The 15,174-nt window shown below is 37.8% G+C and overlaps 1 protein-coding gene across 1 annotated transcript in view; it reads right to left on the reverse strand.

Annotated features, from left to right (window-relative positions):
• Positions 1-15,174, reverse strand: part of LOC117330198 — a 111,808-nt gene that overhangs the window by 15,660 nt on the left and 80,974 nt on the right. The window contains exons 11-15 of the mRNA XM_033888421.1: positions 12,025-12,236; positions 9,496-9,577; positions 8,904-9,062; positions 5,585-5,640; positions 5,280-5,385 (exon numbers count right to left, since the gene is read on the reverse strand). Coding sequence (XP_033744312.1) covers positions 5,280-5,385; positions 5,585-5,640; positions 8,904-9,062; positions 9,496-9,577; positions 12,025-12,236 — 615 coding nt within the window. The remainder of the gene's footprint in view (positions 1-5,279; positions 5,386-5,584; positions 5,641-8,903; positions 9,063-9,495; positions 9,578-12,024; positions 12,237-15,174) is intronic.

A 15,174-nucleotide genomic window follows, 5' to 3' on the forward strand; every position in this document is an offset into this window, starting at 1 on the left:
GTTATTTATATGTGTAATGTTAACTGTACTTGAATATGTTTTAATGTAGCTGCATAAAATTTGCATTATAAAATAATTCTACAGACAAAAATTTCCTGGTTTGAGAAAGCATCTATCACCTCAGATTTGAAAATGAGTTAGAGGAAGAAGTTGAGTATGAGAAGTATTAGACAGTTCAACACAATCTTGAAAAGACTCTAAATCTGCATGATGTGGCTTCATAAGCTACAGAATTATTTAAGAACAAGGTCCTGATCTAACAGAAAACATTAAACATTGAAATTATCTAGATTTTATGTATCAACATGGAATAAGATAGTGTTGTCTGGCTGAACCATCACAATTAAGTAACATGTGTTACTCAGCCTCTGTACACAAGATCTAAAGCACAAAATGGTTTATATACAGATTCTACAACGAACCATCATAGCTAGAAGAGGTAAAATGGACCTGTGTTGCTGTATGCAATTTTTTTTTTTCTTTTTAAATTTTTCTTCATTTGAAAAATGGTCACAATTCTGATTAAGTTTGAACAAAATATTGATTTGTCTTGCTTCTAAAATAATTATATACATATATGTAGATATTAATATGATATTATTGATAGCTGATACCTATAATGTAATGGTGATGTTACGGATCAATATATCATACATTTTTAATGGCTCAACATTACGCTCATTAAGCATCATGTCAAGACAGGTTTGATGGTTCCCGAGAAATGTCCATTATTTCTAGCATTGCCTGTTAATTATGTTTTATAACCCTGACAAGGGATTACAAGCTTTTATGTGATCTAGTGATATTAACCTGTTAATTATGTTTTATAACCCTGACTAAGGATTACAAGCTTTTATGTGACCTAGTGATATTTACCTGACAAATCTCGGTAGGCTACCCCAATCATTATAAATATGGTGAATCTACAGATGGAAGATGTCCGAGCTATGTCAATATGCCGTACTTATCTGTAAATAAGCCCCTTCCAACAAATAATCTCCCTTCACTTTTTGAAAATCATCAATATTAAAAAAGCAGGATATTAGTGGTTCAAAAATAAGTCCTCACCAAACCTTTGAAATACTAAACTTTCAAATTAGGAAAGGAGGCACATTTGTGGATAAAAACGGTACAAAACTGTAACACATGGAGATTTAAGGATTTAAGGATGAATTGGTACTAAACTTTTACAATAGGGCAGGGAGCTAATTTGAGGATTAATATATGGTACCAAAATTTTACACTAGGGGAGGGGGCTTATTTGAGGATAAATACAATACTAAAATTTTATACTAGGGGAGGGGGCTAATTTGAGGATAAAAACAGTAATATAATTTTACATGAGGGAAAGGGCTTACTTGAATACAGTATCTGAAGTCTCCTTAAGTTTGAGGGAGATTTATGATTTTTCTTCCTCTTGAAAATTCACAATAATTATCATTTATAGACCTTTGATATACGATTTTTATCTGGCAAGAAGCATATGGCTTGTAAAATCTAAAATCAAGCACAATTAGTATCAATGCGGACAGGTATAATCTAATTAGATAGTTAACAGGTACCAGCAGGTATGGATTATTCAATGATAAAATCATTAGAGAAACACCGGTTACCACTGAATAACATCTGACATTTTATATATTTCCCAGAGCAACACAAAAAAGCCGCCTAAACTGCATACAAATCAGCGATTACAGACGTGTACCTGTATGCGGATTACGTAACTGCGTACCTGAACAGAATCTCACCTGTCAGAATGATTTGATACAGTGGCATCTTGGATGTATACAACCTAAAATAATTCCGTTTATCTTAATGTCAGGTACAATCTGGTAAATAATTACAAGGTCCAGTCTCTATTTGACCAGGCAGTATACATATCTTAATGGCAGACACCAAAACCGGTGTATATCCCTCGACATGAAAGACTTTATTTGCAGGCCGAAGCTATGACACTGATTACATGTAAACTACCATTCTATCCAATCCTAGCATAAACCTCGCACCCTGAAATATTTGGAATTCAACATGGGAATGTCTTGTCAGGTAAGTTGGTAAAATATCTCAAACTTCAGAAAACTTTCCCCCTGTTGGTGGTAACATGAAGATAAAGGACACTGGAGTACACCTTTCAATATTTGTACAGCTACCCACTTAAATCTGATAGGTATACACTCGAGCCTTTATTTTACAGGCCGAAGATCTTAAGTCTATATTTATGTGTAACCAAAACAAAAAACATTTCTACCACGAGTTTTAAAACAAGCTTGAATCTTACCTACACTGTCACGGATATAACCGGATATAATGTTCTGAAATCAAATCCTTCCAGTAAGATACAGTCAACTCGTTAAAACTCTTTATACTACAAAATCTGGCAACACACAACACAAACTGTTGACATTGATTTATTTTATTTACATTTTGCATCTGAAAGAACAGAGGAAATCCCATTCCTGCTGAGTGCCCTGACAGAATTAAATCTCAGTCTCGATCTCAAGCCTGAAAATCCATGGCTCTACCAACTGAGCCAAATAGGAAGCATACTACATCATCGACTGATGACAATCAAGCCCACTGCCTTTTACACGAGCTACTTTGAATTATTTTCTTTGGAAAATCTCAACTGCGTCTCTTAACATCGCAATCAGCAAGATTTCATTGAATGCCAATATGAAAGACCAGGAAAACACATTCATGCCCTGACAGGAATAGCGCTCCGATTACCATTATTATAATCCCTGGCTCTACCAACTGAGCCAAAGAAGCATGCTTCGCCAGCTAAAGACACAATACTTAACACTATGTACAAGTCACACTGACCCACTCCATCAGCTGAGTGACAGAGACTGTATCTAACACTATGTACAAGTCACACTGACCCACTCCATCAGCTGAGTGACAGAGACTGTATCTAACACTATGTACAAGCCACACTGACCAACTCCATCAGCTGAGTGACAGAGACTGTATCTAACACTATGTACAAGTCACACTGACCCACTCCATCAGCTGAGTGACAGAGACTGTATCTAACACTATGTACAAGCCACACTGACCAACTCCATCAGCTGAGTGACAGAGACTGTATCTAACACTATGTACAAGTCACACTGACCCATTCCATCAGCTGAGTGACAGAGACCATATCTAACACTATGTACAAGCCACACTGACCCACTCCATCAGCTGAGTGACAGAGACCGTATCTAAAACTATGTACAAGCCACACTGACCAACTCCATCACCTGAGTGACAGAGACTGTATCTAACACTATGTACAAGCCACACTGACCCACTCCATCAGCTGAGTGACAGAGACTGTATCTAACACTATGTACAAGCCACACTGACCCACTCCATCAGCTGAGTGACAGAGACTGTATCTAACACTATGTACAAGCCACACTGACCCACTCCATCAGCCGAGTGACAGAGACTGTATCTAACACTGTGTACAAGTCACACTGACCAACTCCATCACCTGAGTGACAGAGACCGTATCTAACACTATGTACAAGCCACACTGACACACTCCATCAGCCGAGTGACAGAGACTGTATCTAACACTATGTACAAGCCACACTGACCCACTCCATCAGCTGAGTGACAGAGACTGTATCTAACACTATGTACAAGTCACACTGACCAACTCCATCAGCTGATCGAGTGACAGAGACTTTCTAACACTACGTACAAGCCACACTGACCCACTCCATCAGCTGAGTGACAGAGACCGTATCTAACACTATGTACAAGTCACATTGACCCACTCCATCAGCTGAGTGACAGAGACCGTATCTAACACTATGTACAAGTCACACTGACACACTCCATCAGCCGAGTGACAGAGACTGTATCTAACACTATGTACAAGCCACACTGACCCACTCCATCAGCTGAGTGACAGAGACTGTATCTAACACTATGTACAAGCCACACAGACCCACTCCATCAGCTGAGTGACAGAGACTGTATCTAACACTATGTACAAGCCACACAGACCCACTCCATCAGCTGAGTGACAGAGACTGTATCTAACACTATGTACAAGTCACACTGTCCCACTCCATCAGCTGAGTGACAGAGACTGTATCTAACACTGTGTACAAGTCACACTGACCCACTCCATCAGCTGAGTGACAGAGACCATATCTAACACTATGTACAAGCCACACTGACCCACTCCATCAGCTGAGTGACAGAGACTGTATCTAACACTATGTACAAGTCACACTGACACCCTCCATCAGCTGAGTGACAGAGACTGTATCTAACACTATGTACAAGTCACACTGACCCACTCAATCAGCTGAGTGACAGAGACTGTATCTAACACTATGTACAAGTTACACTGACCCACTCCATCAGCTGAGTGACAGAGACTGTATCTAACACTATGTACAAGTCACACTGACTCACTCCATCAGCTGAGTGACAGAGACTGTATCTAACACTATGTACAAGTTACACTGACCCACTCCATCAGCTGAGTGACAGAGACTGCATCTAACACTATGTACAAGTCACACTGACTCACTCCATCAGCTGAGTGACAGAGACCGTATCTAACACTATATACAAGCCACACTGACCCACTCCATCAGCTGAGTGACAGAGACAGTCATCAGAAATCGACCCCAGGTTTCCAGTGTGATAATTCATCACTCTAACAACTAAGCCATTTAGAAGCATGCCCCACCAGCCGTATTTAATTATTAAGACTTATAGCCAAATCCAGACTTCTTACACATGGGGATAAAACTATCTACTGGTTAAAAGTCTGTTACTATCATTCTATAAAATCATCATCCAAATCTTTGTAGAAGTGTCATTTACACAAATCATTTCCATCAGTGACAATAACAAAAGAGTAATGAAATTAGGATGAAAAGGAATATGGTGAGAGGGACAATGTTGAGAAGGATGATGTGAGAAGGAAAATGATGAGAAAGACGATGTGAGAGGGATGATGGGTGAGAAAGATGATGATGAGAAGGATGATGGTGAGAAGGACGATGGTGAGAAGGATGATGGTGAGAGGATGATGGTGAGAGGGATGATGGTGAGAGGATGATGGTGAGAGGATGATGGTGAGAGGGATGATGGTGAGAGGATGATGGTGAGAGGATGATGGTGAGAAAGATGATGGTGAGAGGATGATGGTGAGAGGGATGATGGTGAGAGGATGATGGTGAGAGGATGATGGTGAGAGGGATGATGGTGAGAGGGATGAAGAACTCTAGCTCCACTGACAATGATTTGTAACATGTGCCTACCTTCCATCTGTTGTTCATGTTTGTGTTGGAGAACACGGATGTCCTCTTGTTGTTGTCTCTGTAAGTTGCTGATGCTGGACTTGCTGTCTGATTTCACCTCACGAATCTATAACAAATAACAAAATATTTATAATACTGGAACTCTACCAAATCAAATGTCAACTTGGCAATATATACTGATCAAAAGTTCATTTCATTTCTTCAACCAACCATGTTTAAAGTAGCAATTGATTTTTCCTCCTTCTTTTTCTTACAATTTTTCAAAAGCACAACATTTTCTATTATCAAGACTGTGTCAAACATACCTGTTTCTCTTGGTAGGCTTTTAACCTGGTAATTTCATCTGAGTAGAAATCTTCAGCTGAAATAAACAAGGACATCATGAGTTTCAGTAAGACTGACAGGATTGTCTCCCTTTGAACTCTAAACCAAACACTGTCGCAGTAAACAGAAACGTACCCTACTTGTCACAACCATAAACGAGTTATCTCCCTTTACTCATTCTCCATGTCATTCTCCAGATTTTCTAGGCAGAATTATAAATACCTTAGAAAAATTCCCAATATATACATTTGTTGCTCATTAATATTACACGTGAGGAGTACAAAGCAATATATTGTTGTAGTCATACAGAATGAACTAGCGGAGTAGACATCACAGAAGACATCCAAGGTTGGCACAGATCGAAGAAATATACATTACATCATGAATCAAACTTAATTTTAGGCACCTGGTCAAATATATATTTATAAATTATATACATAATATAATCACATGGGTTTTAGTACTACCTAGTCAAATATATAATTAAGTAAATTATGAAATTCTCTTCAGAGTTCCTACGTGACTCAGTAATTGGCAAAATAAAATTCATTAAATATTTTGTGGAAGAAAAACTGTTAACCTGAACTCTAACTATCTGGATCACCTAACTGGATTAGCTGTCATGGTTACAGGATCACAACGTCATTCTATTTTTAGATTTTTGTTACATACTAATGAATTGTAAATGTCACTAAGCAGATCTGATTGAAACTAAAAGATAAACCCATTGGGGATTATGAAGTTTAACTTGAAAAAAGTTTTATATCTATAAACAAACTAGAGGCTTTAATACAGCTACAGAAGATAGAGGGCTGTACCTGTAGCTAGCATTTCTGAAAATCTTTCATTGATATTGACAGAAAGTTCAGAGCTACTGGTTTATGGTTTATTTTTGTTTAACGTCCTATTAACAGCCAGGGTCATTTAAGGATGTGCCTGGTTTTGGAGGTGGAGGAAAGCTGGAGTGCCCGGAGAAAAAACCACGACCGATGGTCAGTACCAGGCAACTGCCCCACACCAACGGTTAGTACCGCAGGCAACTGCCCCACGTAGGTTTTGAACTCGCAACCCAGAGGTGGAGGGCTAGTGATAAAGTGTCGGTACACCTTAACCACTCGGCCACCGCAGCCCCAGCAAGGTGACCCTATATCCCTCATCAGGGAATCAAACCCCAATCCCCTATAAAGGTAAATGTGTCACCACTGCAGCGCCCAGCCACCCAATAGATTGTACATATAGACTGGTAGCTTGAGATGGCCAGCAATACAATAATCATTAATACTGGAGAAACAGCTGTTAACCTTAACAGTTCAATGGATACACACTGACTGTAAGGTCAGCAAGTGGCTGCCAAGCACTCCATCAGTGAAAAAAAACAATGCCAACACACAATAATTACTGTACTACACCACCCCTGGTCCCAGGTCACACAGAGTCTTCACTGAAATGGGAGAACTGCTTTCTCTGGCCCCGTCTCTAGTCTATTGTAAGACCGTAACAGTGAGATCAAAGACTACAAGTAATTTACTAGTTACTACAGCATGAGAAGAAGAATGCGCCTGCAGAAAACATCAATCTATTTACTCTATTATAGCTAGTGTTTTGAGGAAAAGCAATTTTGCTGATGAAGAACTATTTTCCTCTAACACATTAGTTTTTATTGCTGATGAAGAATTTTTTTCCTCTAATACATTAGTTTTTACGGCTTTTTTACAATGTTTGTATTATTTATATCATAACTACTGTTTTTGAGTCTCAGATATTATGGAAGAGTTATCTACCGTAGTTTTGAGAAATTACAGATCCCTTGTTATTATAATGAGAGCATGTGCATCATACTGGTTTGTTTCTCCGTGAACACAGACACGAGTCCAATGTCGGGAACACACACTGAGCATGTGCACTTCCTGTGAGCCGATGCTCAGTCAGACAGAACTGTACCAGTCAAGCTATAATTGAAATCAGAATTTACTATAGCTAATATCCCACCCAGATAGATAATTGGGTAGAGGCACTGTCATCCTGGTCTGATTATAGGCACCGGCATGATGCACACCACACCGGTATAGTCATATCTTCCTAATTAGATTTTATATAAGAAATATCTTCCTACTTAGATATTATAAAAGATATTTTTAATTTTGGTTAGCTTTATGACATTTGAGAATTGTTAAACCGGAATATTAACAAACCTTAAATGTCACTAATTACTACTAATACTTGCCTCGTGTATCATTTTCAGAAATGTAAGAAGCAAATAACAAAATCTGATTTGACTAAATACATTTTTTTGGCAGATTTTAACTTTCTTCATTATTGTACAGTGAAAATACTAACTTAAAACCTGTCAAATCTTGTCCAAACTTTTTCTGTGATAAGAATTCATAAAACTTAAACCTTGTTTAACAATTATAAAACTTAACAAAGAAATATATTAAGAAAGTTAAAAGTTATCTGCCTACTTTTTTATTTTTTATAGCTTCCTATATGTCTGAAATTCCTTACCTTTAAAATTTTTACAACCAGAAGGGTATTTTAACTGTTGGAATGGCGTCCTATACACTTTTGAATTTTATTTCATTTTTTCCCCCTTGTTTCTTTTTTTTGACAGACCTCATATTTTGGCATTATTTCCAAAGACTAATTTTGACCACTATATTTAAGGGATTATCCCCCTGTACTATTGATGACACTTAATGAGGCTACTCATTCGTATTAACTTTTCATTCATACTCACTTTTCATTCATACTCACTTTTCATTCATACTCATTTTTCATTCGTACTCATTTTTCATTCATACTCACTTTTCATTCGTACTCACTTTTCATTCGTACTCACTTTTCATTCATACTCATTTTTCATTCATACTCACTTTTCATTCATACTCACTTTTCATTCATACTCATTTTTCATTCGTAATTACTTTTCATTCGTAATTACTTTTCATTCGTACTCATTTTCCATTCATACTCACTTTTCATTCATACTCATTTTTCATTCATACTCACTTTTCATTCTTATACTCACTTTTCATTCGGACTTACTTTTCATTTGTACTCACTTTTCATCCATACACTTTTCATTCGTACTCACCTTTCATTCGTACTCACTTTTCATTCGTACTTACTTTTCATTCTTATACTCACTTTTCATTCGGACTTACTTTTCATTTGTACTCACTTTTCATTCTTAGACTCACTTTTCATTCGTACTCACCTTTCATTCATACACTTTTCATTCGTACTCACCTTTCATTCGTACTCACTTTTCATTCGTACTCACTTTTCATTCGTACTTACTTTTTCGGACAGCTTTGTCCTGTTCGTGTTGTAGTTTCTCTCTCTGACTTGTCAACAACAGTTTGTGGTCCTCCTGCATGGTGGCTGTGCCTTCCTTATGTTCCTGTCGTGTGTCGGCCAGTTCGGATTCAAGCTGCACCTTACGTTCTTGTAGCTCAACTGTTAAACAACACCAAAACATTTATATCTTATAGAAACTGAACGTAATCAACCCCCATTGCCTGCAAGTTGTTTATATTTGGGTTATGCTTTTGTGAAATTTTTACATGTTCAGAAAACTTTTGATGTCCCGTGAAATGAAAAATGTTCTGGAAAATTGGCTTTGTCAGTGAACTCACATAAAAAAAGACATTATTGTGAGCTCGAACTTGTGTATTATTAAATTAACACATATGTGACATCAATATGTTTCATAAATTATAGATTGGCCAATCGACCTTTGATCTTTCATATTGACCTTGATACCAAAGTGACAGATGGCTGACTCTGACTATATCATAGAGACTGCATATACATATATTCAGCCGGTTTTCTACTTTACAAAATAGGTGGTTATGCCAGACCAATGAAATAATCAGAGAACTCGACTTACCTAGTTGTGATTGAGCCTCCACCATCTCCGACTGAAGTTTCTGAAGTTTCTCCGACAGCGCAGGGCAAGAAAAGGCATCCAGCTACAAAACAATGGCATTTTGTCAGAAAACTAAATAGCTACCAGTCCGTGGAACAAAAGCTCAAGTTTTCACGAGACGATTAATCGTGTATAATGATATCATATGAAATGTTTGGATAGGCCTAATGTTGAGGCAAGGTGATGAGGCAAGCCAACGTCAGTCTATACTGGAATCCAGACAGTGGTTATGACCTGAATATTACAACCACTTACAACACTGTACATAAACGTGTAATGTATGCACAATAAAAACGGAGAGTTGGAATCACAAACATCTGATGAGTACAACCAAACAGACAGACTGGAAGTCCAAACATGTTCCTTTCAACTTTAAAAAAGATGTTGTTTATCATTTACCATTTACCAACTCAGAATTGTTGGACCTGTACTAGATATAGAGTTTTCCCTTCCGAAGATTTCAGAATTTTGGCAAAGTAATATTGGAATTTAAAAAAAAAAAAAATACAATTTAGTTTTGTAGAGGTTTTACAATATAGTTTGATGCACCTTGAAATTTTTCAATAAAGGCTTGATTGTATCTATCAGTTGCAGAGCTATATTACTTTATATCATACAAATTAGATATGGTGTCTAAATTTAACATAAAACTCAAGAATATTCTACAATATATCATTTCATAATGTTACATGTAGCTGCATGTATTAGAAATGGGCCAATATTTTTTTTAAACACAAACATGTACTTTAACTATAGAAATGGGCAAATATCTTCTTTTTTTTAATATTCACATGTACTTTAACTATAGAAATGGGCCAATATAATTTTTAAAACATAAACATGTACTTTAACTATAGAAATGGGCCAATATCATTTTTTAAAACATAAACATGTACTTTAGCTATAGAAATGTGCCAAGTGGTGTGTCTTGGAAGGGAGATAACTCTGACACACATAATTTCAAAACAAACTAACTATGAGTTATCCTCATTCCTCTGGCACCACATTTGAAGTAACAAGGGACATGTTTGTACAGATAATGGCTAGAGATCAGTACTATCTAACACTCGTGACCTTTCTGATGATAGTGAGATTTTATACTAGTCAGGTCGTAGTGAGGGCACAGTACTATACCTAATACTTCCATTTATTTATCTTAAAACTATTATGAAAGTAGAAAATGTCTGTAAGACATAAAATGCACCCGCTGCCACTTGACATCCCAAAACACAGTTTGGTGAGGATCACATCAGCAGTTGAGATTATCTAGAAACATTGCATCAGGACAGGACAGGACAGGACAGATATTAATCACTCCTGTTAGGTCCACCTGGCAGTGTGGGAGGACGTCACTGTGGGTTGAAATCCGAGTGCCCAGAGAAAACCATTGATCATAGTCAGGGTGGCAGAGGGTGAGTGTGACATTCACAACATATACCACCCAACCACCACGCTGCCTAATTGGCCAACAGTATATTAATTATAGTCTCTAAACTAGAATTGTATCCCACGGGATAACATGTTGTACACCATACAACATCAGTATGATATTTTAGTTACTCATATGCAGAATGATACCAAAACATTCACTACATGATAAGTTTCAAAAACATTTTCAGGAAAAAATTTTTTAGTTACAAATAGATCAAGATCATATCCCATTTCCCAAACATGAATTTTGTTGTTGCTTTGTTGCTGTACTCATGTAATTCTGATTATTTTGGGTGAGGTATTTCTTTGGGCGAGGTATTTCTGGAGATTTGACTTCCACTTGATATATCTGACATGAGCAGCTGGAAGGTTACAGAAATATGAAAATTCCGACAAAAATTAATTTTTGTGAAGGAGCCACCATTTGTCCAGTAAAGAGGAACAGCTGATCATGCTCATTTCCTTGATGAGTCGAGCAAACATCCCTAACTCCTTTCATACTTGATGATCCAAATTTTCACTTACATTTAAATTACTCCAGCAATCTTTACTACAGAGTTCTACTATTTACATGTCCCATTCCTCAGTAAGCCCTTAGGGCCCATCATATTACACAACAACCCTCTATAATCCAAAGTGTGTCTCATAAAAATTCACATCAATGTAGATGTTTGCTTTTTAACATTTTACTGTGCTCCTAGAACCATCACCATTTGTTACCCCTACCACCCCCCCCCCCCCACCCCCCCAAAAAAAAAAAAAATTATGCCCTTCTTGAAACTCTGTCCCAACATTGCATCGTTCATAGAACCCCTATTTTAATGCCTATTACGTCCCTCAACACCTTTTCTTTCTTTCCCCCCTCCCAGTTTTACCCCTCACCCCCTAATTTAATGCCTATTAGCCCCTCTACCCCTTCATCCCTGTACCCAGTTGTACCCCTCACCCCCTAATTCAATGCCTATTAGCCCCTCTACCCCTTCCCCCTTTACCAAGTTGTACCCCTCATCCCCTAATTTAATGCCTATTAAGCCCCTTGTACCCCTCAGACTGACTTACATCATGGCTAAGGTAGTTGACAAGAGCAGCCATAGCATCAAAGGCTTGTAGATTGGACTTCATTTGTAGCTTGGCGAAGTTGAGTTCTTTGGTTCGTGCCTCACAGAGAGCTTCGAGGCGCGCGACCTCCTGTTTGGTGTGGACTGGATCTGGCTGGATGGGCAAGGTCTTCTGGTGATTCTTAGTCTTGCTTGTCTTGTTACGGTTCTGATCTGTAATAGAGAAAAAAAAAGTTTATCAGGTAAAATATCACACAAATCAGACGAGGTGTTGTGTCCTTACAGAAATATTAGTTATTATGACTGAGTTTCGGCTCTAATTACTTGCACCAGTGACAAGATCATGTACACTTGAAAAGCATGCAAAATGCAAGCCAAGAAATATATATCTCAACATATTTCAACAATTCACCACCGACAAAACATCTTCATTCTACAATGTTATTTCCTATAAGTCACAGATTTTAATAAGTTTTGGTAATTATGAGACCTTGAATGCTGGACAAGGTCATTTATCAAACAACACTTTTATTACTTCCCCCCAGCTAGTTAATAACTCTTAAACTATTCTTCTTTATCTAAAAAGGTATGTTGGAAGTATGGTTTTATGACATCTATGACCTTGAATAGGGATCAAGGCCATATACTTGAATAACCTGGATACCATTTCCTCAAAGGAAAGTACAGGCCAAATGGACCTTTATCATAGACCTCATGGTTTGTTAGAAGATGAAATTTTAACAATTTTTGTGACAGAAATTCACTAAAACATGCTGATGTGTGGATATAAAACTCTCAAGGCCATAAAAACGGACGTTAAACCCGTTGATGATAATTAAAGCTTGCAATGTTTTTTGGAAAGGATGTAAATTACCAGACCAGACTTTATAATAATTGGCCAATCTCCATCACAGTGTTCATTAAAATATGATATACAATTACAATACTAATGATGGGTGATTCATTGAAGAACCGTAGGAGAAAAAGATGAGAGTATGTACCTCTGTATACCTGTAACGACTGAATGTCTATAGCAATACCTGTCTGTAAGTACCTGGGGTCTACCTGTAACGATCAGTACCTATAGACATAGTATATAAGTACCTGGGGTCTTCATGTAACGACCAGTACCTATAGACATAGTATATAAGTACCTGGGGTCTACCTGTAACGATCAGTACCTATAGACATAGTATATAAGTACCTGGGGTATTCCTGTATATAAGTACCTGGGGTTTACCTGTAACGATCAGTACCTATAGCCATACCTGTACATAAGTACCTGGGGTCTACCTGTAACGATCAGTACCTATAGCCATACCTGTATATAAGTACCTGGGGTCTACCTGTAACGATCAGTACCTATAGCAATACCTGTATGTAAGAACCTGGGGATTTACCTTAACGATCAGTACCTATAGACATACCTGTATATCAGTACCTGGGGTCTACCTGTAACGATCAGTACCTATAGCGATACCTGTATATAAGTACCTGGGGTTTACCTGTAACGATCAGTACCTATAGCCATACCTGTATATAAGTACCTTGGGTATACCTGTAACGATCAGTACCTATAGCCATACCTGTGTATAAGTACCTGGGGTTACCTGTAACGATCAGTACCTATAGCCATACCTGTCTGTAAGTTGCGGAGGTCACTACCTGAAGTATACTTGTAGTCCACTGTGAACCAATCAACGACGGGCAGCAGAGTCAGATATAAGGATAGACCCGCCATTATTGTTTACTTTACATCACACAGATCAGAGTCGATACCAAAACCATAACCATACTGGTTTCAAATTGTTGACCATTCATTTTTCCTTAGTAATCATGTCGGAATGTGGTAATCCATTATAACCAAAAGACAGGATTTCACAGAATATTTCAAGAAGACAACTATTTCAAGTCTTTCCACAAATTACTGAAATTTGAAGGCTGAAAATTGTCAGCAAACATCAACAATCCACTGAAGACCTTAGAAGCACATATTTTGTTTGAAGTAAACACTGTAAGGTTTTCAATATAATCCTTGATGTTCAGCTGGTCATGTAGACAGAAATGTTCCTTTTTTCCAATCGAAGAACAATACAGTACAAGTTGGCTAAGTCAACTGTAATGATATCTTCCGTTTTCAACCAAAGCACTCAGTTCCCTTATAAGGGATTCCAAAACCCGGCAATACTATTAAATAAAACAGTAATTCCTTATAAACTGACACTTTTGAGGTTCCACAGGGGTCTGGGAACTTTATGTCCTCCCAGCCCAGAAGTTTAAACTTTGAATGTTACCAAACTAGGTGTAACACTGACAATGTTCTAATCCTCGAATCTATCAAATCGAGCTACACCTGAATACCCAGGTAAAGAGAGACACACCTGTATTCCCATGTCAAGTGCTTTAACCCTAGGTAACCGCAAAAGTGGGGGGAGGGATTCACGAGCCCAAATAAAGAGAGGTTTCCTTCCAGGCAACTGGCAACAAGCAAAAACAGAATGGAGAATTGTCTACGTCTACCCGTATATACCTTTGTAAAATATACACTGTCACCAATAGAGAGAGGGGGGACACAGGTAAGGGGTTTATTACAGGTAAAAATGATTAACAATAGGCTTTATGTCCCTATCGAGATACTGGTATATCGGAGTGAAGTGTGTAATTTTATGTATACAAATACCCGGGAGAAATCTTGTATAACACTTGCATGTGGAAAGCATATACGACGTGTGAACGTGTAAATACAGGTATTATATTCCTCGTACAAACTTGTGTTACCTCGAAGAATAACGCTGTATAGCACGCACAACTTAAATGTCTCGTACATGCCAAAAGATGTCAACAAGGACGATTAAACAAGTCGGAAAAACAAGTCCAAGTTACATTAGTGTTTGTCAGGACTGTCCCGGACTTTCCTCACCACCTCGGAGCCGGACTTTCATCACAGCCTTGGACTGCAGTCTTCAACTCCTCTCTACTCTGGTTAATAATACAAATGACCAAACTCTATCAATGACACTTCAGACTTAATACAGGTATTGCACCGTCCATTAGACTTTTAAGACTGCATGCTGACCAATACCAAAGTATAGTAATAGTAAATATAACTGACCGATTTTCAAGACTAAAATACCCATAGTACCTGATAATA

Source organism: Pecten maximus, chromosome 6 (assembly GCF_902652985.1).
Source record: "Pecten maximus chromosome 6, xPecMax1.1, whole genome shotgun sequence".
In the NCBI taxonomy this organism is placed as follows: Eukaryota; Metazoa; Mollusca; class Bivalvia; order Pectinida; family Pectinidae; genus Pecten; species Pecten maximus.